Here is a 24,878-nt window from a genome sequence, read left to right as displayed (position 1 = left end):
CGATGATCAACGACAAAATGCCAGTGTGAGGACACAAGAAAACAAAGGAAGGAAACAAGGACTCAAGGAGATGAGACAAGGATGTGACAGGAGGTCACAAGGGCACGAGAAAAGGACATGAGGACTGAGGACAGAAGACTAAAATCCAAGTGAAGGACACTTGGAAATGAGGAAAGGACACCAAGACCTGAGAAGATGAGACAGGGACATGAAGAGAGGGCACAAGGACCGAAAGCACACTAGGACACTTAGACCTAAGGCCCGAAGACTAAAATGCATGTGAAGGACACAAGGAAAAAAGGACAGGACACAAGGACATGAGGACTGAAGACTAAAAAGCAAGTGAAGGACACAAAGAAAGAACACTAGGACCCAAGGACAGTGCACAAGGAAACAAGGACAGGACACTGGGACCCAAGAGGAGAAGACAAACACACAAGCCCAGGATCCTAGGAAACAAAGAAAGAACACTCGGACCCAGGGACAGTACACAAGGACACAATGAAAGGATACCAGGACCCAAGGACAGTACATAAGGAAACAAGGAAAGGACACAAGGACATGAGGACTGAAGACTAAAAAGCAAGTGAAGGACACAAAGAAAGAACACTAGGACCCAAGGACAGTACACAAGGAAACAAGGACAGGACACCAGTTGTCAAAGACAGTGAACAGGGAAACAAGGACGAGACACTGGGACCCAAGAAGAAAAGACAAACACACAAGCTTAGGATCCAAGGAAACAAGGAAAGGACGTTGGGACCCAAGGACGGTACACAAGGACACAAGGAAAGGACACTAGGACACAAGGACAGTACATAAGGAAACAAGGAAAGGACACAAGGACATGGGGACTAAAAAGCAAGTGAAGGACACTAAGAAGGAACATTTGGACCCTGGGACAGTACTCGAGGAAACAAGGACAGGACACTAGGTGCCAGAGATGGTAGACAGGGAAACAAGGACAGGACACTAGAACCCAAGGACAGTAAACAAGGACAGGACACTGGGACCCAAGAAGAGAGACAAACTCACAAGCTTAGGATCCAAAGAAACAAGGGCAGTACACAAGGACAGAAGGACACTAGGACCCAAGGACGGTACATAAGGAAACAAGGAAAGGACACAAGGACATGAGGACTAAAAAGCAAGTGAACGACACAAAGAAAGAACACTTGGACGCAGGGACAGTGCTCGAGGAAACAATGACAGGACACTAGGACCCAAGAAGAGAAGACATACACAAGGACACAAGGAAACGAGGAAGGGAAACAAGGAGGCGAGCAAACAGGCTCCCCCCGCGATCCGAAAGAGGCGTGAGCGCAGAGGAGCATCCTCTCTCCATCCTCTCTCTCCATCATCCTCCCTCCCTCCATCCCTTGGCACACTCCTGCGCGGAGCCCCGTTATCACCGGAAAGCCGCGGCGGCTCCGGGCGCAGCCACGCCGGCAGCCGAGCAGGTGAGTCCCGCCGCCGCCGCCGCCGCCGCCGCCGACTCGCTCCCCCCCCTCCGGAGCTCCGGCGGTCCTCCGGAGCTCCGCGCTTCCGGACCGACTCGTGTGCGTGGGCGTATCCGACTGAGAGCGCCTGTTCCTGGGCTGCGGATCGCGGGGGTTCCCGGTCGCTCGGACCGGAGACCCAAACTTTTCCCGTCCGACCCGCCGAGCGGGACGAGCGGCGGCCGCGGCCGGGAATGGACGGTCGAGCCGCGGCGTTCTGGAAGGATCATCAGGATTGACATCACCTTTAAATATATTCATTTTTCACTTGTATCATCCATCTGTCCATCCACCCCGTGTGTCTGTTCACACACACACACACCTGTATATACACACATAATTGCAATTTTTAGAGACATACATAATTACACATTTGCATTTATGCATTCTGCATTTATGCAAATGTGTAATTATGTTACATATTTTGCTGTGCATAGACAGGGATATGTCATTACATATACGCATAAATAACCACAGAACTTTGTGTATGCACACTTTCATAAATGCAAATTTGTAGATATATATGCATCTCCCTCCCTCTATGTATCTATGTATAAACATACAATACATGTCTGTGCATTGTGCATACACATATTAACACAATTAAATGCATATATTAATAAAAGTATATGTTGTAAATGTGCATGTGCAGCACATGTGTGTATGTATATTTTTAAAACACACACATGTGCAAACATACACATGCAAATTTGTAAGTATCTACATATATACACAGTACATACACACATAAATGCAAATGTGCAGTATATATGTATATGTATGTTCATATGTATTTCAATGCACGTTCTATGTATGTATATATAGAGATGTACATTACCAATATAATCCCACATCTGTATTTACACACTTGCATGGACACAAGTGTGTAAACATGTGTGTCCGGGTGTAATTTTATACATAAACAGTATATACATATACACACATCACATGACTATATAGCAATAAATGTGTATATACACGCACAGTGTATATGTGTATATACGGATTTATATAAAAATTATATATTTTAAAATACCATATATATATGTGTGTATCTGTGTGTTTAGCCACTGTGTTTTCTTGCTGGCTTTGACCTCATTTCTGGTTTTTTGTTTTTTTTTTTGTATTCCTCGTGTTGCTCTTTTCCCGTTTCCTTATTTTTTATTTTTTTTAATTCGACAAGTGATTCTCTGCCAGTTGCTCGGTGGCAGCCGTCCCGGACTCTTCCCAGCAATCAAACGAATTTGCTGAGCATAAACTGACGAGATAATTACACATATAAATATATGTGTGTGTGTGTGTGTGTGTGTGTCTGATTTGTGACATTTTCTTGCCAGTTTCCTGCTGAATATTTTACTTCTTATTCATCTCTAACTTTGAGGAATTAATTTATTTTGGATTCACAGGTGATTTTTGAAATTCACTTATTCATGCTTCTTTTTTTTTTAATTGTTTTTTTGTAAAAAGACTACAAATGAGGATCCGCCGCCGCGCTAATCCCACTGCCTGCCTGTTAAGTTCCTGTGAATTGCTAATTGCTAATTGTTTCCTCTCCCCCGCAGTCATTTTTTCGAGGAATTTTAAGACAGACAATTTGAATTATATGAAAGAAAATCCTTTGGGGATGTGAAACCGTGAAATATTACTTACGGCAACGCCGGATGTTAGCGGTCCCACTGCATACGCAACAAAACACATCCCTTTCGCAGCTACAGTTAGCACGTTAGCTGACTCGGCGGATAACAATGTGAATTATGTTAATAAACCAACTCCGCGTGAAACATTCGATCAAGCTAGCCAGATAGCTTACGCCAAAGGGAACAGCGGCCTCGGCTAGCTAACTGGCAGATTCGGCAAGCGCTAGCAAACCGGGGTGTTACTAATGGCCGGGCTCATTTCTTCAGTTAGCGTCTTTTCAATGCTACGTTTCTCATTTATTCAATTAGCCCTCACGCTAATCAGCTGCTCGCTAAATTTAATAGTTAGGAAAAAAAAACATTTTAATATCGTCGTTGCTAGTTTCCTTAATTATCCGCTAATGGCGCTAAGTAGTCTCTGTATTTATCAGCTAGCATTTCAAATGGACTTCAAAGTGCTAGCGCACCTCCCATCATCGGCTCGCTAACAGTTCTGCTGTGAATAAGCGTTTGTTTGCCAAATGAGGGATATATCAGGTGTTAGCTAGCGTAGCGTAGATGTGGTTCCTCATGACGATACGCTCTGAATTCCTGAAATCAGTCGGAGCCCAAATCCGAATGAACAGACAAAACAAGATGATAAACCAAAGTAGATTTCTTGAAATCTCACGGGAGCGTAAAACCGCTCGCTAACGTTTCATTTGAGTCCAGAAAGCACGCAGACATTTTCATGTTGTTTCAGCTAACGCAAGCTAACCGGTGAACCCGTCGAAGCTACTCCAGTGTGACCAAAGGTCGGGCTATTACAGGCTATTTAATTTAGCTCGCTAGCTCGGAGTCCTCCGATGTTGACGTTTGCTTTTCAGACTTAGCCGTGTCCCCGGTGGTTTTTATTCCCACTGGAGGTTTCATGGAAGGTGGTGGTGGTGGAGGGGGGGGGGGGTTTATTATAGCCCTCAGAGTGAACTCGGAACGACTCGGCCTATTTTTTGCTAAACGCCTCAAACGAAAGTGAGCTAAAAAGAAACTTGAGGGAACGTTCAAATATAGCAAATCCAACAGAGGCGTCTGTAAACACGCGGAACAAATAAAGACGTCGAGGCGACCGCGGCGGTTCCGGAACGTCGTTTTGCCTCCGCGCAGGCTAACGCTAAAGCTAAAGCTGTGACCCGCAGGAAACCGTGACCCACTTCTCAGATTAAGCATAATCTTTGTTTCGCAGATTGACAACCGGCTGAGATGAAGTCGCCGGCTCGAGAATTTATGAAAGGCACGCCGGGTGGAGGGTGGGGGGGCTTCTTTGTGATTCCTGACACGGGCGGGTGGAGGGAGGTGGGGTTATTATTCTGCTCATTCAGCCTCTTGATTCATGAAGGACGTCTGACACCGCAGGACGGGAGCGGCGAAGCCCGTCAACGCCGTCTGCACGGCCGCCAGCGCCTGGCGGTCGTCCCCGGAGAACCGGCGCCGGCCGAGACGGTGATGTTGAGACGGCGAAGGTTCGGGGAATGTGATTGGCAGGGTCACGTGATGCGTCCAGGTACCTGTTTTGGTCATGTGATAGTTGTGGTCACATGATGTGTTCAGGTTCCAGTCGAGGTCATGTGATGCGTCCAGGTTCCTGTTTTGGTCATGTGATAGTTGTGGTCACATGATGCGTCCAGGTTCCTGTTTTGGTCATGTGATAGTTGTGGTCACATGATGTGTTCAGGTTCCAGTCGAGGTCATGTGATGCGTCCAGGTTCCTGTTTTGGTCATGTGATAGTTGTGGTCACGTGATGCGTCCAGGTTCCTGTTTTGGTCATGTGATAGTTGTGGTCACATGATGTGTTCAGGTTCCAGTCGAGGTCATGTGATAGTTGTGGTCATGTGATGCGTCCAGGTTCCTGTTTTGGTCATGTGATAGATGCGGTCACGTGATGCGCTCAGGTTCCAGTCGAGGTCATGTGATGCGTCCAGGTTCCTGTTTTGGTCATGTGATAGTTGTGGTCACGTGATGCGTCCAGGTTCCTGTTTTGGTCATGTGATAGTTGTGGTCACATGATGTCTTCAGGTTCCTGTCAAGGTCATGTGATAGTTGTGGTCACATGATGTGTTCAGGTTCCAGTCGAGGTCATGTGATGCGCCCAGGTTCCTGTTTTGGTCATGTGATAGTTGTGGTCACATGATGTCTTCAGGTTCCTGTCAAGGTCATGTGATAGTTGTGGTCACATGATGTGTTCAGGTTCCAGTCGAGGTCATGTGATAGATGCGGTCACGTGATGTGTTCAGGTTCCAGTCGAGGTCATGTGATGCGTCCAGGTTCCTGTTTTGGTCATGTGATAGTTGTGGTCATGTGATGTGCTCAGGTTCCAGTCAAGGTCATGTGATGCATTTAGGTTCTTGTTGTGATCATGTGACAGTCGGGGTCACGTGATACGTTCTGGTTCCTGTTATGGTCATGTGATAGTTGTGGTCATGTGATGCATTTAGGTTCCTGTTTTGGTCATGTGACATAGATTCCAGGTGACAGTTGGGGTCACGTGATGTTGGCGTTACATTATAGTCACGGTCACGTGATGCATTCAGGGTCATGTGACAGTCGGGTCACATGATGCGTTTAGGTACCTGTTGTGTCACGTGATGCTTTCAAGTACCCGTTGTGGTCATGTGACAGTCAGGGTCACATGGTGTGTTCAGCTTCCTGTTGTGGTCATGTGATGCATTCAGGTTCCAGTCGGGGTCACCTGATGTCGGCGTCACGTTATAGTTACGGTCACGTGATGCATTCAGGGTCATGTGACAGTTGTGGTCACATGATGTTTTCAGGTTCCAGTCGAGGTCATGTGATAGTTGCGGTCACATGATGCGTTCAAGTTCCTGTTGTGGTCATGTGACACAGATTCCAGGTGATAGTCGGGGTCAAGTGATGTTGGCGTCACGTTATAGTCACAGTCATGTGATGCATTCAGGGTCATGTGATAATTGTGGTCACATGATGTGTTCAGCTTCCTGTTGTGGTCATGTGATGCTTTCAGGTTCCAGTTGGGGTCATGTGACAGTCGGGGTCATGTGATGTTGGTGTCACGTTATAGTCACGGTCATGTGATGCATTCAGGGTCATGTGATAGATGAGGTCACATGATGCGTTTAGGAACCTGTTGTGGTCATGTGATATTGGCATAAGGTGATAGTTGGGGGTCGTGTGATGCGTTCGGGGTCATGTGACAGTCGGGGTCATGTGACGCGCTCAGGTTCCGGGTGGACGTAAACGAGGGGAGAAGATCAGACCTGAGGAGATGGAACAAGCGGACAAGATGGGAGGATGCGGTGTGTGTGTGTGTGTGTGTGTGTGTGTGTGTGTGTGTGTGTGTGTGTGTGTGTGAGATCCGAACATGATGCACGATACATCATCATTAATCACCTCCTCCTCCTCCTGATGTCGTGGGTCTGGTCGATGGCGTCGTCATGGAAACGTGATCGAATCAGCCAGACGTCGAGTCCAGGAGGCTGCGGTTCATCTTCTCCATCTTCATCCCAGATGATCTCATCCACGTCTGCTGAGCAGGTCTGACCTCTGAGGAGGTCTGAGGAGGTCCTGCTGGACCGGGTTCTTCTCCGGCACCCGCCTGGGCTCTTCAGCTTCTGCTGCCTTGGTTCTTTACGTGTTCTTCATGCCTGGTCCAATCCATGGTTCTCCATGTTCTCCATCCTGGTTCTCCATGTTCTCAACCCTGGTTTTCCAAGTTCTCCATCCTGGTTTTCCAAGTTCTCCATCCTGGTTCTCCACCCTGGTTCTCCATGTTCTCCATCCTGGTTCTTCACGTTCTCCATTCTGGTTCTCCATCCTGGTTCTCTATGTTCTCAACCCTGGTTCTCCATGTTCTCCATCCTGGTTCTCAACCTTGGTTCTCTATGTTCTCCATCCTAGTTCTCCATTTTCTCCACGTTCTCCACCCTGGTTGTCCATCCTGGTTCTCTATGTTCTCCAAGTTCTCCACCCTGGTTCTCCATGTTCTCCATCTTGGTTCTCCATCCTGGTTCTCTATGTTCTCCACCCTGGTTCTCCATGTTCTCCATCCTGGTTCTCTATGTTCTCCATGTTCTCCATCCTGGTTCTCCAAGTTCTCCATCCATGTTTTCCAAGTTCTCCATCCTGGTTCTCCACCCTGGTTCTCCATGTTCTCCATCCTGGTTCTCTATGTTCTCCATGTTCTCCACCCTGGTTCTCCATCTCCCCCCTACAGTCCAAAGTCAGAAGGTCCTCCATAGGTGTGATTGACAGCTGGTTGCCAACATTAAGCTCCGCCCCCTCAACTCTGCAAATGTCCACCAAGATGCGTGTGTTTTTGCACACGTGTGTGTGTGTTTGTGCACTTGTGTGCCTGCGTGTGGATGTATGTGTGTGTGTGTGTGTGTGTGTGTGTGTGACTGAAAGAATCCATTGTTTTCGCGCCGTTTTTTCACTTTTCCAGGTGGATGGCTGGCTGGGGAGGCGGGATGAAACTACTTCCTGTCTCCGCTGAGACTACTTCCTGCCCCCCCCACCCCCACATGTGTTTTGGGTCACATGACCCCCCGAAGTGTGAAACATCCATCAGCAGGAAGTGACAGGAAGTCAAAACCTCGTCCTTCAGTTCGTCCTCTGAGGCGCCGACGGCCGCCGCCCGTTGGCTCCGCCTCCTCCTTCCTCGCCGGTCACATGACCGGGCCAAAGTCACGGAGGGAAAATGCAAAAAAAAATAAATAAAAGAAATAAAACTCCGGGCATTTTCACAGCTGACACTTCCTGTCAGCTGCCGGCGTTTGATTGGTCGCCTGGGATCCGTCCTTGTAATTTCATTTGTGCGCTTAGAAAATAACAAATAAATAAATGTTTAAAAAGATTTGGTGAAATATAAAATATTATCAGGTGAAAAAAAATAAAAGTTTGATGTGATTATATAATAATAAAAATAAACCACCTTTATATTTGATTTGAATACATCATATAAAAATTTACATTTAAAATTTTATTTTCACTTGGAGTTGAATATTTTGGCCAAAAAAATGAAAATATTTTTAGAAATGTGAAAAAATCAATTTGAATATTATATATGTATATATATTACATTCAAATAAATCACCTTCATATCTGATTGGTAGATAATTAAAGTGAAAAGTAACATTTCAAACATCCAGATTTTATTTTAAATAAGAAGAAAAAAGGATTCAGACAAAACAGTATAAAGAGATTTTAAAATTAATAATAACGCTGGAAAAAGTATCTTGGAAGGCCAATTTTGAGGTAAAAAATGGATTGTTTAAATTTAAAAAGTCAAATAATTGGCCAATTATTAAAATAAAAAAAGATCAAATATAAAAAATGACATAAAGGGATTAAAACTGGAAAAAACAATAAAAACTTTGACATGAAGGTCGAGAAAAACTTGCTAAAAATAACGTCTTTTTAAAGAAATAATGTAGAAAATTTCAATTTGAAATAAAGAGGAATAAAAACGGGACGTTAAATATTAAAAATGAATGTTAAAAAAGGCAAAAAATAATTTTTTTAAAAACAATTTCATCCTATTTTTCCAGAAAGGCCGTGAAAAACCGGGGAAAACCACCCGCCGGGTCTCACCTGGATCCGACCAATCAGAAGACGGCGTCGCGGCGAACCCCCCCCGTCGACCTTCCGCACCGCCGCCATGTCCAACGACAGCGCCGTCCAGGGCGTCTGGGAGGCCTCCCATTGGTCGGACCCCCCTCAGTGCCCGCCGTCGGTGGGCGGCGCCACCTTCCTCATCGTGGCGTACGGCGCCGTCATCGCCGTTGGGTTGCTAGGCAACGCCGGCCTGGTGTTCATCATCGCGCGGCAGCAGGAGCTTCGCAACGTCACCAACATCCTCATCGCCAACCTGTCGTGCTCAGACATCCTGATGTGCGTGGTGTGTTTGCCCGTCACCGTCATCTACACACTCATGGACCGCTGGGTCCTCGGCGAGGCGCTGTGCAAGGTCAGTGCCATGGCGACCGTCGCCACGGCGATGCATCCCTCGTCGCGCCTGTTATATCCGCGGCTAGTTAGCTTCCTCGAAAGCTAAGGAATGGGAGGCGGCGCGGGAAGTTGACTTGAACAGACAGGAAGTTGATGGCGTTTAAAAATAAAAGACTACAAAAGGAATAAAAATAATAATAAATAAAAATTATTTTTCAATCGAATATTAAGATCGGAGCTTAAAGCGAATGAAACGAGATCAAACTGCATGGATGTGATCTGTGGAAACAGGAAGTTGATGTTTTTTTTCTAAATAAAAGACGACTGAGCCGTCAAAATAGTAAAAATAATAATAAATAACAATAATAATCGGCATTTAAAGTGAATAAAACTATACCAAACAGCATGGTTGGGATCTGTTGAAACAGGAAGTTGAAGAGTTTTACAAAATAAAAGCTACTGGGCCATCTGAAATTAACAAAAATAATAATAAATAAAAATAAATTTTAAACAAAAAATAAAATTTGGTGCTTTAAGTGAATAAAACTATACCAAACAGCGCGGACCTGTGACCTGTGAAATCAGGAAGTTGAAGGTTTTTTTTTTTTTTAAATAAAAGACAACTGAGCCATCAAAATAATACAAATAATAATAAATAAAAATCAATTCAAAATAATAATCAGCGTTTAAAATGAATAAAACGATACCAAACAGCATGGTCGGGATCTAGGGAAACAGGAAGTTGAAGAGTTTTACAAAATAAAAGCTACTGGGCCATCTCAAATAATAAAAATAATAATAAATAAAAATAAATTTTAAATAAAAAGTAATAATCGGAGCTTAAAGTGAATAAAACTATACCAAACAGCACGGTCGTGACCTGTGGAAACAGATAGTTGAAGTTTTTTTTTTTTAAATAAAAGACAACTGAGCCATCTAAAAAAAATAAAAGTAATAATAAATAAAAAAAATACATTATAAATCAAAAATAATAATTGGAGCTTAATAGAAGAGAATTATATGTTAATCTGAAAACACGGATGGTTGGAGTGGATTTTCAGGGATTTGTCAAAAATAAAAGAAAATATTCACTTCGGCGTCTCCACATGAGGACATGATCTGAAATAACAGGGAGATATTTCAGCTAAGCTAAGCTAAGCTAAGCTAAGTCACACACATTTATGTTTACAGACATATGCTAAGTGTGTTAGTATTTTGCCGTCCCTACGAAACAAACCCGTGTGAGTCCAAGATGGCTTCTGCCTTCTGCCGATCTGCGACGTAAACAAAACAAGGCGCCTCCGAGGAAGTCCCGCCCCTCGAGTTCACGCCGCGATCGCTACTTCCTGTGCCGTTTTCCAGGGCAGGAGCTCGGGAGGGAGTGGCTGCTCGCCGCAGATGGTGATGCCGCCAGATGCTCCGAGGTCGTGAATTGGGTTGCGCTAATTGAAGCAGCCGCCGGTCGGCGGAGACGCCACGTCTACTCGCCGCCCGTTCGCAAAACAAAGATGCCCCCGTGTCATATTAGCTCCTATGCTAACCGCGTATCTTCCGTCGTCCAGGTTACCCCGTTCGTCCAGTGCATGACATCACTTTCATTTTAGCTCCTATGCTAACCGCGTATCTTCTGTCGTCCAGGTTACCCCGTTCGTCCAGTGCATCACATCACTTTCATATTAGCTCCTATGCTAACCGTGTATCTTCCGTTGTCCAGGTTACCCCGTTCGTCCAGTGCATCACATCACTTTCATATTAGCTCCTATGCTAACCGCGTATCTTCCGTCGTCCAGGTTACCCCGTTCGTCCAGTGCATGACATCACTTTCATATTAGCTCCTATGCTAACCGCGTACCTTCCGTCGTCCAGGTTACCCCGTTCGTCCAGTGCATGACATCACTTTCATATTAGCTCCTATGCTAACCGCGTATCTTCCGTCGTCCAGGTTACCCCGTTCGTCCAGTGCATGACATCACTTTCATATTAGCTCCTATGCTAACCGCGTATCTTCTGTCGTCCAGGTTACCCCGTTCGTCCAGTGCATGTCGGTGACCGTGTCCATCTTCTCGCTGGTGCTCATCGCGCTGGAGCGGCACCAGCTGATCCTGCATCCAACCGGATGGACACCGGCGGCCGGCCACTCCTACCTGGCGGTGGGCCTGACCTGGCTGGTCGCCTGCTTCATCTCGCTGCCCTTCCTGTCCTTCAACATCCTCACCAACGACCCCTTCCAGAACATCAGCCTGCCCGCCAACCCTTTCAGGTCAGGCGGTTCACTCTGACGCTATGACTTTTTTCTAGCCCAGCTGGCTAGCGAGGCCACCTTCCTCACTCTCAGGAATGCTATGTTTAGCTAGCCAACTAGAGTACTTAAGCTAGCTAAATGTTAAACGGCTGCAAACTGGCTAAGTATATGCAAAACAGATGCAAACTGGCAACTGCTTTTGCAGGATGCTAAAGCACATAGGGACACAAGCAGTTCAAACAAGTTAACTGCAAAACAGCTGCAAATTGTAATTAGAGTTAGCTAAGTAGATTCAAACTAGCAGAGGCTAAGTAATACAAACTGGCTTAGTGTATCAAAAAAAGTGCAACAAAGCTAACTGATGATAAAGTTAGCTTAATTGCATTTGTTGTTCACAAGCAGTCCAAACGAGCTAACTGTAAAACAGATGAAAACTGGCTAACTGCTTTTGCAGGATGCTAAAGCAAATATGGTCACAAGCAGTTCAAACAAGGTAATTGCAAAACAGCTGCAAACTGTAATTAGAGTTAGCTAAGTAGATTCAACTTAGTCGGAGGTAAAATAATGCTAATTGGCTAACTGCAAAACAGCTGTATACTGTAAATGAAGTTAGCTAAGTAGGTTCAAACTAGCGGAGACTAAGTAATACAAACTGGCTAAGTGTATGAAAAGCAAGTGTAAATGAGCTAACTGGTGTTAAAGTTGGCTTAACCACATGTTATTCACAGGCAGTCCTAACGAGCTAACTGTAAAACAAATGCAAACTAGCTAACTGTTTTTGCAGGATGCTAAAGCACATAGGGACACAAGCAGTTCAAACAAGTTAACTGCAAAACAGCTGCAAATTGTAATTAGAGTTAGCTAAGTAGATTCAAACTAGCAGAGGCTAAGTAATACAAACTGGCTTAGTGTATCAAAAAAAGTGCAACTGAGCTAACTGATGATAAAGTTAGCTTAATTGCATTTGTTGTTCACAAGCAGTCCAAACGAGCTAACTGTAAAACAGATGAAAACTGGCTAACTGCTTTTGCAGGATGCTAAAGCAAATATGGTCACAAGCAGTTCAAACAAGCTAACTGCAAAACAGCTACAAACTGCAATTAGATTTAGCTAAGTAGATTCAAACTAGCAGAGGGTAACCAATACAAACTGGCTAAGTCTATGATTTAAAAGTACAAATGAGCTAACTGATGCTAAAGTTAGCTTAACTGCATATGTTGTTCACAAGCAGTCCAAACGAGCTAACTGTAAAACAGCTGCAAACTGGCTAGCTGTTTTTGCAGGATGCTAAAGCACATATGGTCACAAGCAGCTCAAACAAGCTGACAGCAAAACAGCTGCAAACTATAATTAAAGTTAGCTACGTAAGTTCAAACTAGCAGAGGCTTAGTAATACAAACTGGCTAAGTGTATGAAAAGCAAGTGTAATGAGCTAACTGGTGTTAAAGTTAGCTAAACCGCATATGTTATTCACAAGCAGTCCAAACGTGCTAACTGTAAAACAGCTGTAAACAAGCTAGGTGTATGCAAAACAGCTGCAAACTAGTTAACGGCTTTTGCAGGATGCTAAACCGAGTATGTTGTTAACAAGCTGTCCAAATGAGCTAATTGCAAACACAGACGGAAACTGGCTAAGTGTTTGCCAAGCAACTCCAAACTAGGTATCTGGTGTTGAAGGTAGCTAAACTGTGTATGCAGTAAGCTTATTCCAAAGTCCTGAATCATGCCGATTGTCTTAGCTTAGCCTCATCCAAAGAAGCGCAATCTAGGCAACTGCACATTAGCCAAATGTAGCTCAAGAAGGCTAACTGTAAGTTTTAAACTTGAAGTAAAACAAGTCAAACTAGCTAAATGTAGTTTCCTTAGCATAGCTCGACCATGGCTCACATATGATTTGAAGCTGAAAGCATGCATCTATTCACAACTAGCCGTAAGCTAGCTTAGCATTTTAAGGCAAAGGTTGTGTGTCCGGCATTTTTCCAGGGATCATGTGATCTGCATGGAACTGTGGCCGTCGGAGAAGCACCGCCTGGCTTACACCACCTCCCTGCTGGTCTTCCAGTACTGCCTGCCGCTACTGCTGGTGCTACTCTGCTACCTGAGGATTTTCCTGCGCCTCCGACGACGCAGGTGGTCGACTTTCATTCCCTGTAGCTAAGTAGTTTCAGCAAACATGCTAACTGCAGCTCACACTGATGAGTTATGATTCAAACATGCTATCTGTGCTAATGTTTCTAAGCAACTGACTGGATCAAGTACTTCAAAGAGGCTTGTTAAGACCAACTATACACATATGTACTTAGCTAGCTGTACTGCAATTATGCTAACTATATGATGTTATACAAACAAGCTAAATGCTACAGTCAAATTGCCTGTATTTCAAATTGCAAAGACTAATTAGAACTCTCTAAATTGATTTTAAAGTAGCTAGCTGTTTTTCAAACATGCTAACTATATGAGATTGTCCAAGCAAGCTAAATGCATTTCAAAATAACTGTAGCTTCAACTATAAAGAGGAAGGAAAACTTGACAAGGCTATTTAGTAAAAAGTAGCTGGCCATAGTTCAAACATGTTAGCTGTATAAGGTTGTTCAAACTAGCCAAATGTATTTCAAACTCAATGTAACTCAAATTTTAAAGCTAATTAGAGCTCCCTAAATTGATTTTAAATTAGGTAGCCGAACACAAGACATGCTACCTATATGAGGTTGTTGCTAAATGCTAAATGCATTTCAAACTGACTGTAGCATAAACAGCAAAAACACATAAAAACTTGCCAAATTCATTTTGCAGTAGCGAACCGCAATTCACACATGCTAACCTTAATAGGAAATTCTAGTTATAACTGCACTTTGCTAACTTTCGTACTTCCAAAGAGACGCTTCTCAGCAGATTCCAAGCAACCGAAAATCGAATTTCTCGAACTTTTAACAGACAATTGGCAATTTCTTCCCGTTTTCAAGCGAACGTGCCAAATTTAGCTCCTCTTCCCCGGGAGTCAGTTTGAGCGTCGGTGTTTTGTGTCGGAGGTCGACGTTTGAAAATGCCAGCCGCTGAGAGAACGTGTCCACATGTTGCTGCCGGCGGTTTGATGTGATATTTGAGACGTCCCTAATGGGACGCCTTGTTTCAAGGGACAAGATGGAGGAGGAAGACGAACACTGTACACTGTTTACTGTAATAAACATAGATCTTAGCAACCAATCTTGCTAACTTGTTCAGACAAACTAGCTAGATACATTCATTTCAAACCTGCTAATTGCAGTCCGAACAAGCTAACTGTGAAAACTACTCCCAACTGGCTAAGATTTGTCCACACAAGCTAACTGTATACGTAATGGTAGATCAAACTCGCAAATTTTAGTTGGAATACCGTCTTTCAGCTCAAATTAGCAAACTGTTGTTTAGCACAACTAACTAGATACGTTCATTTCCAACCTCATAATTGTAGTGCAAACTAGCTACTCCCAACTGGTCAAGTTCAATCCAGTACAAGCTAACTGCAGCAAGCAACGTGAGATAAAACTAGCTAATTTGGTTGGAATTTTTTGCTAATATTAGCTTACTGTTGTTCAGACCAACACACTTGATACATCGTTTCAAACCAGCTAGTTAAAATTCTTAACTCAAATTAGCTAACTGTGTAGACCATCAAGCTAGGTACATTCATTTCAAGCCAGCTAATTGTTGTTTCAACTAGCTAACTGTAAAATCTACTCCCAACTGGCTAAGTTTGATCCACATTAGCTAAATAACTCGCTAAACAGTTAGCTAAACAGTTAGCTAAACTGTTGCTCAGACCAACATGCTCGATCTCATGCTGATCTCAAACCAGCTAATTGCAGTTCTATCTAACTAAATGTAAAAACGTGACCAAGTTTAGTCCACACAAGGTAATTGTAGTAAGAAACGCTTGATCAAACTAGCTGTAGATGGAATTCAATTACTTACTGTAGCTCAAATTAGCTAACTGCAGTTCAGACTGACCAGCTAGAAAAATGTATCTCAAACCTGCTAATATTAGCTAATTGTAAAAATGTGACAGAGTTTAGTCCACGCAAGCTAACTGCGGTAAGTAGTGCTAGAACAAACTTGCTTACTGTAGTTTGAATTCAATTACTTAGCTCAAATTAGCTAACTGTTGTTCAGAACAACTACCTTGGTAAATGTATCTAAAACCAGCTGATTGTAGTTCTTACTAGCTAACTGTAAACAAGTGACAACATTTGGTCCACACGAGCTAACCGCAGTAAGGAGCGCTAGATCAAACTCGCTAATTGTAGTTGGAATTAAATTACTTAGCTTAAATTAGCTGACGGCAGAGTTCAAAGCGACCAGCTAGATAAATGTATCTTAACCAGGTTAACTGTAGCTCACTTTAAAAACGTGACAAAGTTTAGTCCACACGAGCTAACAGCAGTAAGTAACACAAGATCAAACTCGCTAATTGTAGTTGGAATTCAATTACTGTGCTTAAATTAGCTAACTGCAATTCAGACCAACCAGGAAGATAAATGTATCTCAAACGGGCTAATTGTAGTTCTAACTAGCTAACGTGACAGAGTTTAGTCCGCAAGAGCTCTCTGCAGGAAGTAGCACTAATCAAACTAGCTAATTGTAGAATTCAAAGTAGCTAACGCTGCAAACAGACATCTATTTTCGGAAATGCCAGCAGACTCACGAAAGGGAAGAAGTAGCCGCCCGAGGTTCGCCGCGATATTTGGAGCGTCCCTAAAGGCCGCCATCTTGTTCCGCGCAGGGACATGATGGAGCGCAGCAGGAGGACCCGCGGCGCCCACAGGATCAACGTCATGCTTCTCGCCATCGTCGTGGCTTTCGCGCTGTGCTGGCTGCCGCTCACCGTCTTCAACACGGTGTTCGACTGGCACTACCAGGCGCTGCCCGACTGCCAGCACGACGTTGTCTTCTCCGCCTGCCACCTGACCGCCATGGCGTCCACGTGCATCAACCCGGTCGTCTACGGTTTCCTCAACAGCAACTTCCAGCGGGAGCTGAAGTCCACGCTGCAGCGTTGCCATTGCGGGAGTCGGGCGGCGGAGAGCTACGAGAGCTTCCCACTCTCCACCGTCGGCAGCGAGGGCCTGACCAAGGCCACGTCCGTCAACAAGGCCGGATCCGTCTACCTGCCGTCGCCGCGGCCGGAGATCGGCTTAGCGATGCCTTCCAAAGCGCTACCCGCTAATCTTTAGCCCGCGGATGTACAGCAGAACTCGAAACGGGTGGAGCCTCGACTCGTGCCTGTGAGGAGCTGTCACATGATGCTAAAAAAAAAAAAAAAAAAAAAAAAAAAATCGAGACCCCCGCCGCTAACTCAGCAGTTAGCGTGAGAACATGAGTGAGAATTGCCCTGAAACGACCCATTTAGCTCAAAATTAGCATCAACTGAAAATCACTCGAAAAACCTTAAAGAACCTCAAAAATGGGTGAAGGGATGTTTGGAAACATCAAAGCTCAAATGCTATATTTTGTTAGCATAAACAGAAATGATCCGGAACAAGAACGCACAAACTAAAACAGTTAGCTTAGCGATGCCTTCCAAAGCGCTACCCGCTAATCTTTAGCCCGCGGATGTACAGCAGAACTCGAAACGGGTGGAGCCTCGACTCGTGCCTGTGAGGAGCTGTCACATGATGCTAAAAAAAAAAAAAAAAAAAAAAAATCGAGACCCCCGCCGCTAACTCAGCAGTTAGCGTGAGAACACGAGTGAGAATTGCCCTGAAACGACCCATTTAGCTCAAAATTAGCATCAATTGAACCTGAAAATCACTCGAAAAACCTTAAAGAACCTCAAAAAATGGGAGAAGGGATGTTTGGAAACATCAAAGCTCAAATGCTATATCTTGTTAGCATAAACAGAAATGATCCAGAACAAGAACACACAAACTAAAACAATTAGCAATTAACGATATGAAATGCACGCAACTCCATGGTCCACATCCTCTTCCTGTCCCCTGCGTCCTGAACTCATTAAAAAGCTAGCTAGCCAGCTAGCGCCTGGCTCCAGACCAGCTCCGAGGGGGCGGCCTTCAAAACAACGGACCATGATGGACGTCAGAATGCCGACAGCCGGGAACGGCATTCAGTGTTAGCACGTAGCTTGTAGCTAGATAGTTACATTGTATTATGCGTTATATTGGGACTAAAAGACTCATGCTACGAAAAAGACGTAGGAATGTTAACTTCTGGATCTTCTTCTCTCCAGTTGTGTTGTTGCTAACAACCTAACAAGGCAGCGGCGCAGAAGAACATCGGACAAGGGGGATTCCTTCTGGGCACTTTCATTTCTACAACATTTACTATATTAAGATATTTCTTGAAATTTGGAAATAACACCAACTTGGCTACGGCAACTTCCTACTGAGCCTTGCGGAGTTTGCATCAGACAGTGGGTGTGGCTAGTTGGGAAGTGGGTGTGGCTAGTTGGGGATAATAGGGATGGCTAATTCGGGACAGTGGAGGAAGCTAATTGGGCAATGGATGTGGCTTACGGGGCAGTGAGTGTGGCTAATAGGGGACATTGGGCGTGGCTAGTTTGTCAGTGGACGTGGCTACTTGGGGACAGTGGGTAGAGCTAGTTGGGAAATGGAGGGGACAGTGGCCGTGGCTTATTAGGGTAGGCATGCTGAGTTGTGGACAGCAGCGGGGTTTGCTAGGTACAGAAAGTATGGCTAGTTGGGCTGTGGGCATGGCTAATTGGTCTGTATGACTGATTGGAACAGTGGGCAGTGGCTAGGCAAGTTGGGACATTGGCCACCGCTAATTTGGGGAAGCTGGCATGGCGGGTTGTAGACAGTGGCGGGGCTAGCTGGGTACAGTAGGTATGGCTAGTTGGGCAATGGGTGGGGTAATGGGGAAAATTAACGGGGCTAGCTGGGCAGTCCGTATGGCTGATTGGAACAGTGGGTAGTGGCTAAGCTAGTTGGGACGTTAGCTGTTGCTAATGTAGGAAAGCGGGTATGTCTAGTTGGGGACAATGAGCATTGCTAATCAGGGACAGGTAGCGAGGCTACTGGCTAGTTGAGCAGTTTGCATGGCTAGCTGGGGATAGGAAGCGTGGCTAGTTCGCCAGTGGGCGTGGCTAGTCAAACACGACTCCCATGTGCTTAAACCAACGGCGGACACATGCTGCCGACAGCCAATGAAAAAGAAGAGGCGGGACAAAGGAAGTACTCTCAGAAGACGACACAAAGTAGCGGGGAAAATCTAACAACGGCAGACGGCGAAGCTGAACCGGACTACGGCCATGTTTGTTTACCCTCTAAACTAGCTTTAGCAAACATGGCCGCTCTCATGACGCGTTCAGTTGGTTCGACCAATCACGTGCTGCGTGTTTTTGAAGGTGCCTTTAAATGCAGCTTGAAATGTCGGGAAAGACCACCGTGGCTCCGCCCCCTTCTTTTTCATCCGGAGCTTAAATCCGACCTTTTCTGGATGGAGTCTTGCATCGATCGTCGGACCGATCGGCGCGAATGTAAAGCGGGAGTTTCGTACGATGCGTCGATTTTACATCTGAATAAACATAAAAAGGCGACATTCTTCTGGTTTTTCCAATCACGACTAAAGATGATTTTTTTGTTAAAACTTTGGCTCCCAGTATACATGTTAATATAATTAAATCAGTATAACATTTAAATTAAATAATAATAATGTAATAATAATAATTATTAAACTCTGGCACAACAAGTTCCTTCGGGATAAATAAAGTTGTTCTCATCTCTCATCTCAAATTAGCGATCATGCGCTAATAGCATGACGCTAATGGATGCTGTCCTGTGGCTGCTAGGGGGCGGAGCCAGCAGCGCCCCCTAATGGTCAAAATAATTATTATTTACCTGATGATTGAATGTTCTGAACGAGAGGGCGAATGATCAATATGACGTACGAACGAGCGAATACTACATTTATACGATATTTTAGCGAGGTGACTAGTTTGCGTGAATGAACGAGTGAATGGCTGCATGTCTATATGGCTAATTTTAGCGCCGCGGCTAACGAACGAATGAATCCCCCGGACGCGATCAAAACAAGAACCCCCTCCCTCGTGTTTTCCCGCTCGAGCAGAAGCCGAGCCTCGGCTCGCCGCCGCCGGGAGATGAAACGTGGGGCTTCATAGAGGACGGGGACGGCGGCGGCGAGCGGCGAGCGGCGAGGAGGAGGGCGAGCGGCGTTTGGACGGGGAAGCGGAAAACTAATTTGAAAAGACACGACGGCTCACTGAAGCCGGAGGCGTCTCTCGGCGAGGACGTCCCTCCGCGATCGGCGTTAACAACATTTAATTAGCTCCTCCGTGCGCGGAGCCGCGTGGGCGGGGTGATCAATAATCGATGATCGATGAGGGATGATCAATAATCGATGATAGATGTGTGGAAATAGAATCAAAGGGGGGGAAAGATCTGGAAAGTCTTCAAACTGTGAGGAGGAACGAAGAGCTGACATAATAAACTTCAGTGTGTGTGTGTGTGTGTGTGTGTGTCCATCTGATTGTGTGTATCTTTATTGACGTGTGTGTGTTTGTGTGAGTGTGTGTCTTTCCGAGTGTGTGTATTTTTAATTACTTGTGTGTGTGTCTATTTGAGTCTATGTATCTTTATTTACTTGTGTGTTTATCTGCGGGAATGTGTGTGTGTGTGTGTGTATCTTTATGGGTGTGTGTATTTTTATTTATGTGTGTTTATCTGCATGAGTGTGTGTCTTTCCATTTAACCATGTGCGGTTCATCTGTGTGTGTATCTTTATGTGTGTGTGTCTATTTGAGTGTGTGTATCTTTATTTACATGTGCATGTTTGCCTATTTGAGTGTATGTATCTTAATTTATGTGTGTGTGAGTGTGTGTGTCTTTCCATTGAACCATGTGCCGTTCTGGTTGTGTGTGTGAGTGTGTTTATGTGGTTTCATATCTATCGGAGAGTGTGTGTGTGTGTGGGTCTTTATCTGTGTGTGTATGTCTGTGCCCATATATCCGTGTGCGGTGTGTTTGGTTTAATTGTGTGTGTGTGTCCGTGTGTTTATATGTGTGTGACTATCTTACTGTGTATCTTTATCTGTGTGTGTGTGTGTGTATGTGTGTGTGTGTGTGTGTGCTTGGTATCATTAGCAGCTCTGATTAATTGACATTGACATTGCCGTAATGTTAGCAAACATTTGTTTTCAAACAAAAATGCAACGCGAGAATCATCTCCATTAGCATTAGCAACGGCTCCAAATAATTAGCATTAGCATCGGTCATCAGCCATCCCCGTTAGCATCTTGGTTCGTTAACATAAACAACAATTTAATTTTAGCAACTTCCTCTCTCTGTGGTAACATTAGCGCCTCGAAAAAAATTAGCACTAACATTGATGTGACATTAGCAAACACTTCACATTCACACAGCAATAGCGGTGGTCTAAGTTAGCGTCTTGTCGTCTGTAAGTTAGCGTCTTGTCGTCGTTAGCGGTCATCTCTTAGGTCATCTCTTTAATGATCGCATAACGTTAGCAGCTTCTGCTCACTTTAGTACCATGAGCAGCTTTAAACGATTAGCATTTACGTTAATGTAACCTTAGCAACAACTTTTCTGTGACAATAACATAATGCTAGCAGTCATCTTCATTAGCATCTTTTCCACCGTACTCAATGATAACATAACATTAGCACGCTGTGCTCTATTTGGGAATATCAGCAGCTTGTTAATGTTAATGCAACAATAGCAAATGCATCTCTGTTAACATTAACACAACACTAGCAGTCACTTCCTGTTAGCATCTTGTCCTCCGCACACATAAACGATACCGTAATGCTAGCACGTTCTGCTCCGTTTGGTTGCATCAGCAGCTCCTAACAATTATTACTGTCATTAATGTAACATTCAAAAGCATTTCTCTGGTAACAATAACGCAACGCTAGCAGTCACTTTCGTTAGCATATTTGCCTCTGTACAGTATCAATGATAATGTTATGTCGGTATCCTCTCCCTTGTTCGGTAATATTAACACCTTGAAAAAAAAATAGTATAAACACTGATGTAACATTAGCACCTTCTGCTCTGTTTGGTAAAATTAGAACCTTGACAAATTGTTCTAAATATTAATGTAACATTAGTAATAATTCACATTGCGTTAGCGGTCATCTCTTAGCATCTTGTCATCTGTACACAGTCGTGATAATATAGCATTAGCACCTTCTGATACCTTTGGCACCATTAGAAGCTGATAATGTAACGTTACCATCCTCTACCTAGCAGTAATCTTTGTTAGCATAAGCATTTAACAATAACGTTATAACCTTCTGCTCTATATAACTTTAACAATCACTTCTCTGAGAACAATAACGCAACGCTAACATTCTTCTTGTTTGTTCTCTATACACATTAACGATAACATAGCAGTAGCGCTTTCATCTTTAAAAATGTAAACATTAGCATGTTGTCCCCTATTAGCATTTAGTAGCTTTCTGTTAGGAACTCCAAATAACTCTAAGAGCTCCTTATAAATAGCAACTACTTCTCTGAGAACAAAAACACAATGCTAGCAGTTGCCTGTGTCCACTGATGTCCACACATTAAATGATAACATTACGTGAGCATAACTTTAACACCTTGAAAAAATTTGTGTTAACATTGATGTAGCATTCGCAAACAGTTGCCTGTTCAAATAGCATTCGCAGTCATCTCTGTTATATTGCTGTTACAATACGCTAACAGTCACCTTGTTAGCATCTTGTCCTCCATTCACGTTAATGATAATGTAACGTTAGCGCCTTCTTCTTTAAAAACGTAAACATTAGCAGGTAGTCCCCTGTTAGCATGCTATAGTCTTCTACTAGGAGTTCCTAATAACCTTAGCAAATAATTAGGGTCTTCCAATAACTTTAGCAACTACCTCTCTGAAAACAAAAACGCAACGCTAGCAGTTGCCTTTGTTAGCATCCTGTCCTCTCCACAAGTTAAATGATAAAAGTACATTAGCATTACTAACACCTTGAAAAAATTTGTTTCAGCATTGATGTAGCATTAGCAAACGGTTGTCTGGTCACATAGCCTCAGCTGTCATCTCAGTTAGCAACTTGTCATCTGTACACATTAATGATAATGTTAGCAACTCCTGCTCTCTATGTTACCATCAGGAGCTCCAAATAACTTTAGCAACAACTTTTCTGGAAAAAAATAGCGCCATGCTAACAGTCACCTTGTTTGCATCTTGTCCTCTCTTAACATTAATAACATTACGTTAGCATCCTCTACCTTGATCGCTAACACCTTGAAAGTTTTGTTTCAACATTGATGTAGCATTAGCAAGCAGTAGTTTGTTCACATAGCGTCAGCTGTCATCTCCATTAGCATCTTGTCGCCTGCACACGTTAATGATAACATAACGTTAGCACCTTCTTCTTTAAAAGGTAAAAATTAGCATGTGGTCCCCTGTTAGCATTGCGTAGCCTTCCCCAGCTAAAGGGGGAAGCTAGCAGACACTTTGACACAAAACACAGGATCCTGGAAGAGGAGCCACCAACAGATTTCAGGCCTTTTTTTTTTTTTTCACGGGTGATTCACTTTGCATACATTAGCATCAGTTTGATGTATAAAAAGAAAATAACCATGGCGACCACACACACACACACACACACACACACGTTGAATAAGAAGCTCGAGGATCTTCCCTGAGAAACGACATCGATCCCCTCCACCCCCCGTCTCTGCTGTCGGCTCGTGGCCCATAACTGCAAAAATTGGGAAGCACCTCTTCCCCCCACCGGTTTCCTTGGTTACCTGTGATGACACACACACACACACACACACACACACACACACGAGCGAGCTGTTCGCCGGAACAAGACGCGGTCGATGTCTGGCGAGGAGCGGCGGCACATGAAAATTGAATCGCCTCGCATTTGTGTAGCCACGCCGACGACAACTACGGCGCTAAAACTTAGCTTATAATGCTAAACATTAACCGAGATGTCATTTTTCGCCCAAAAAGCAGAAAGGAGTCACTTAAGATGGGGAAGACGTCGACAAGGAGTCAATAAATAAATCAATAAATGACCTCCGATCGTCAGCTGTCGATGGACTTTGAAAATTAAAATATATTTGCAAGAACTCACTTGAAAAATGCGCCAGAAATGCAGGGAAAGTCTTTAAATTTCAAGAATTTTCCAGTGAAAAACTCAGCTTTTTAAATATTTCCATTTTTAAATCGGAGTTAGTTATGATGAGGAAGACACTGACGAGGAATAAATAAGGATGATCACCGGCTATAAATCAACCTGAGATTTAAAGGAAACTAGCAAGAAATGACAGAAAAATGAGCAATAAATAAGTAAATCTTAGCTAGCTTGAGAACTGGTTACGCACACAACTATTGGAATATTTATTTTTATGATTAATTTTTAAAATTCACAATTTTTCATTTGATTACTCAAGACATGAAAGATGTTGATGAAGAACAAATAATTAAATATTAAAAAAATAAAATAAAATTTGTAATAAATCACATTGGAAAATCACAATAAATCCCCTTAGAAATAAGCAATAAATCCCCTTAAAAATGAGTAAGAAATCTTTTTAAAACTTGCAGGAAATGTCCTTATATTCATGGGGGAAATTTTAAATCCAGGGCATGTAAGACCTGAACTAATCGCTTCTTGTTTCATTTTTTTTTTTTTTGTTTTTTAATCTCTTGAACGCATCAGCAGGACATATTTCCCCGGAGTGCGCGGACGCACAATAACAACACATTATTGTTGCTCTGATTTTCTCCGACTTATTCACTGTTCCCGTTTTCATTTGTCGTTTTTTTTTTTTTTTTTTTGGGACGCGCGACCTAAAAAATCTGCAATTAAAAAAACATCAACGAAAAAAACAAAAAAAACAAAAAAAACAAAAGCCGAAGAATGATGTAAAACACCGAGGACTTTGGTATCAGATATTCACATTCACCGCCGTGCCGTAACTATAGCAACAACACCCCCCCAAACCCCAAGTCGGCGGCGTCGCTGTAAAAACCAGGCTCATCCATGAGGGGATTTTTTTTTTTTTTTTTTTTTAGTTCGACCTCAATACAGAAAAAACAAAACAAGTTAGCGATGTTATCATTTAGCGCGGCGCAGTGGTTAGCTCCCCCCAACACGGTTCACACATGTGAATGGTTGTTTTCTATATGTGAATGAGAGGCTGAATAGTTGTATATCTATGCAGCACGTGTGAATAGTTGTGTCTAGATATACAATGTATATTTAAACAAATAGCAACAATAAGGACTTCCTGGTTCTGGTTCCTGTTTCCATCTTGTAAAAGCCTTGAAGCCTGGAGAACAATTGCCACTAAATTAACTAAATGAATGTATTAAAGTAATGAAAAGATGATTTAATGCAAAAGAAGTGAAATTCGGCTGATAACTACCCAGTTTCAATACTTGAAATTGAGATTGCAATTAATAGATGTATTTTCGTCCATCATCATCATCATCATCGGTGGGAATTTGTGTGAAACAGCGACCCCTGGTGGTGGAAACTGGAACTGCACGTAGCTGATGAAATTCAT

The 24,878-nt window shown here is 43.5% G+C and overlaps 1 protein-coding gene across 8 annotated transcripts; it reads left to right on the top strand.

Annotated features, from left to right (window-relative positions):
- The first annotated feature begins 1,403 nt into the window (after positions 1-1,403).
- On the top strand, positions 1,404-19,022 carry npy8ar (neuropeptide Y receptor Y8a). Of its 8 annotated transcripts, XM_086152793.1 has the most exons (7): positions 6,422-6,445; positions 6,605-6,683; positions 6,885-7,454; positions 8,696-9,114; positions 11,114-11,355; positions 13,321-13,467; positions 16,097-19,022. In XM_086152793.1, exons 4-7 carry the CDS (start codon positions 8,806-8,808, stop codon positions 16,545-16,547), a joined length of 1,149 nt encoding a protein of 382 aa, XP_086008919.1. In that variant the 5' UTR covers positions 6,422-6,445; positions 6,605-6,683; positions 6,885-7,454; positions 8,696-8,805; the 3' UTR covers positions 16,548-19,022. The 8 variants fall into 8 exon arrangements, with proteins under 8 accessions (XP_086008922.1, XP_086008920.1, XP_086008919.1 ...); XM_086152794.1 differs by lacking the exon at positions 6,885-7,454 and having other exon boundaries at positions 6,414-6,445; XM_086152796.1 differs by lacking the exons at positions 6,422-6,445; positions 6,605-6,683; positions 6,885-7,454 and adding an exon at positions 1,404-1,460.
- The last annotated feature ends 5,856 nt before the right edge of the window (positions 19,023-24,878 follow it).

Source organism: Fistularia commersonii, chromosome 9 (assembly GCF_037954325.1).
Source record: "Fistularia commersonii isolate RoL2024-O1a breed Wild chromosome 9, RoL_Fcom_v1.0, whole genome shotgun sequence".
Classification (NCBI taxonomy): Eukaryota; Metazoa; Chordata; class Actinopteri; order Syngnathiformes; family Fistulariidae; genus Fistularia; species Fistularia commersonii.
Note: the sequence above shows the minus strand (reverse complement) of the source record. Positions and strands in the feature narration are given on the sequence as shown.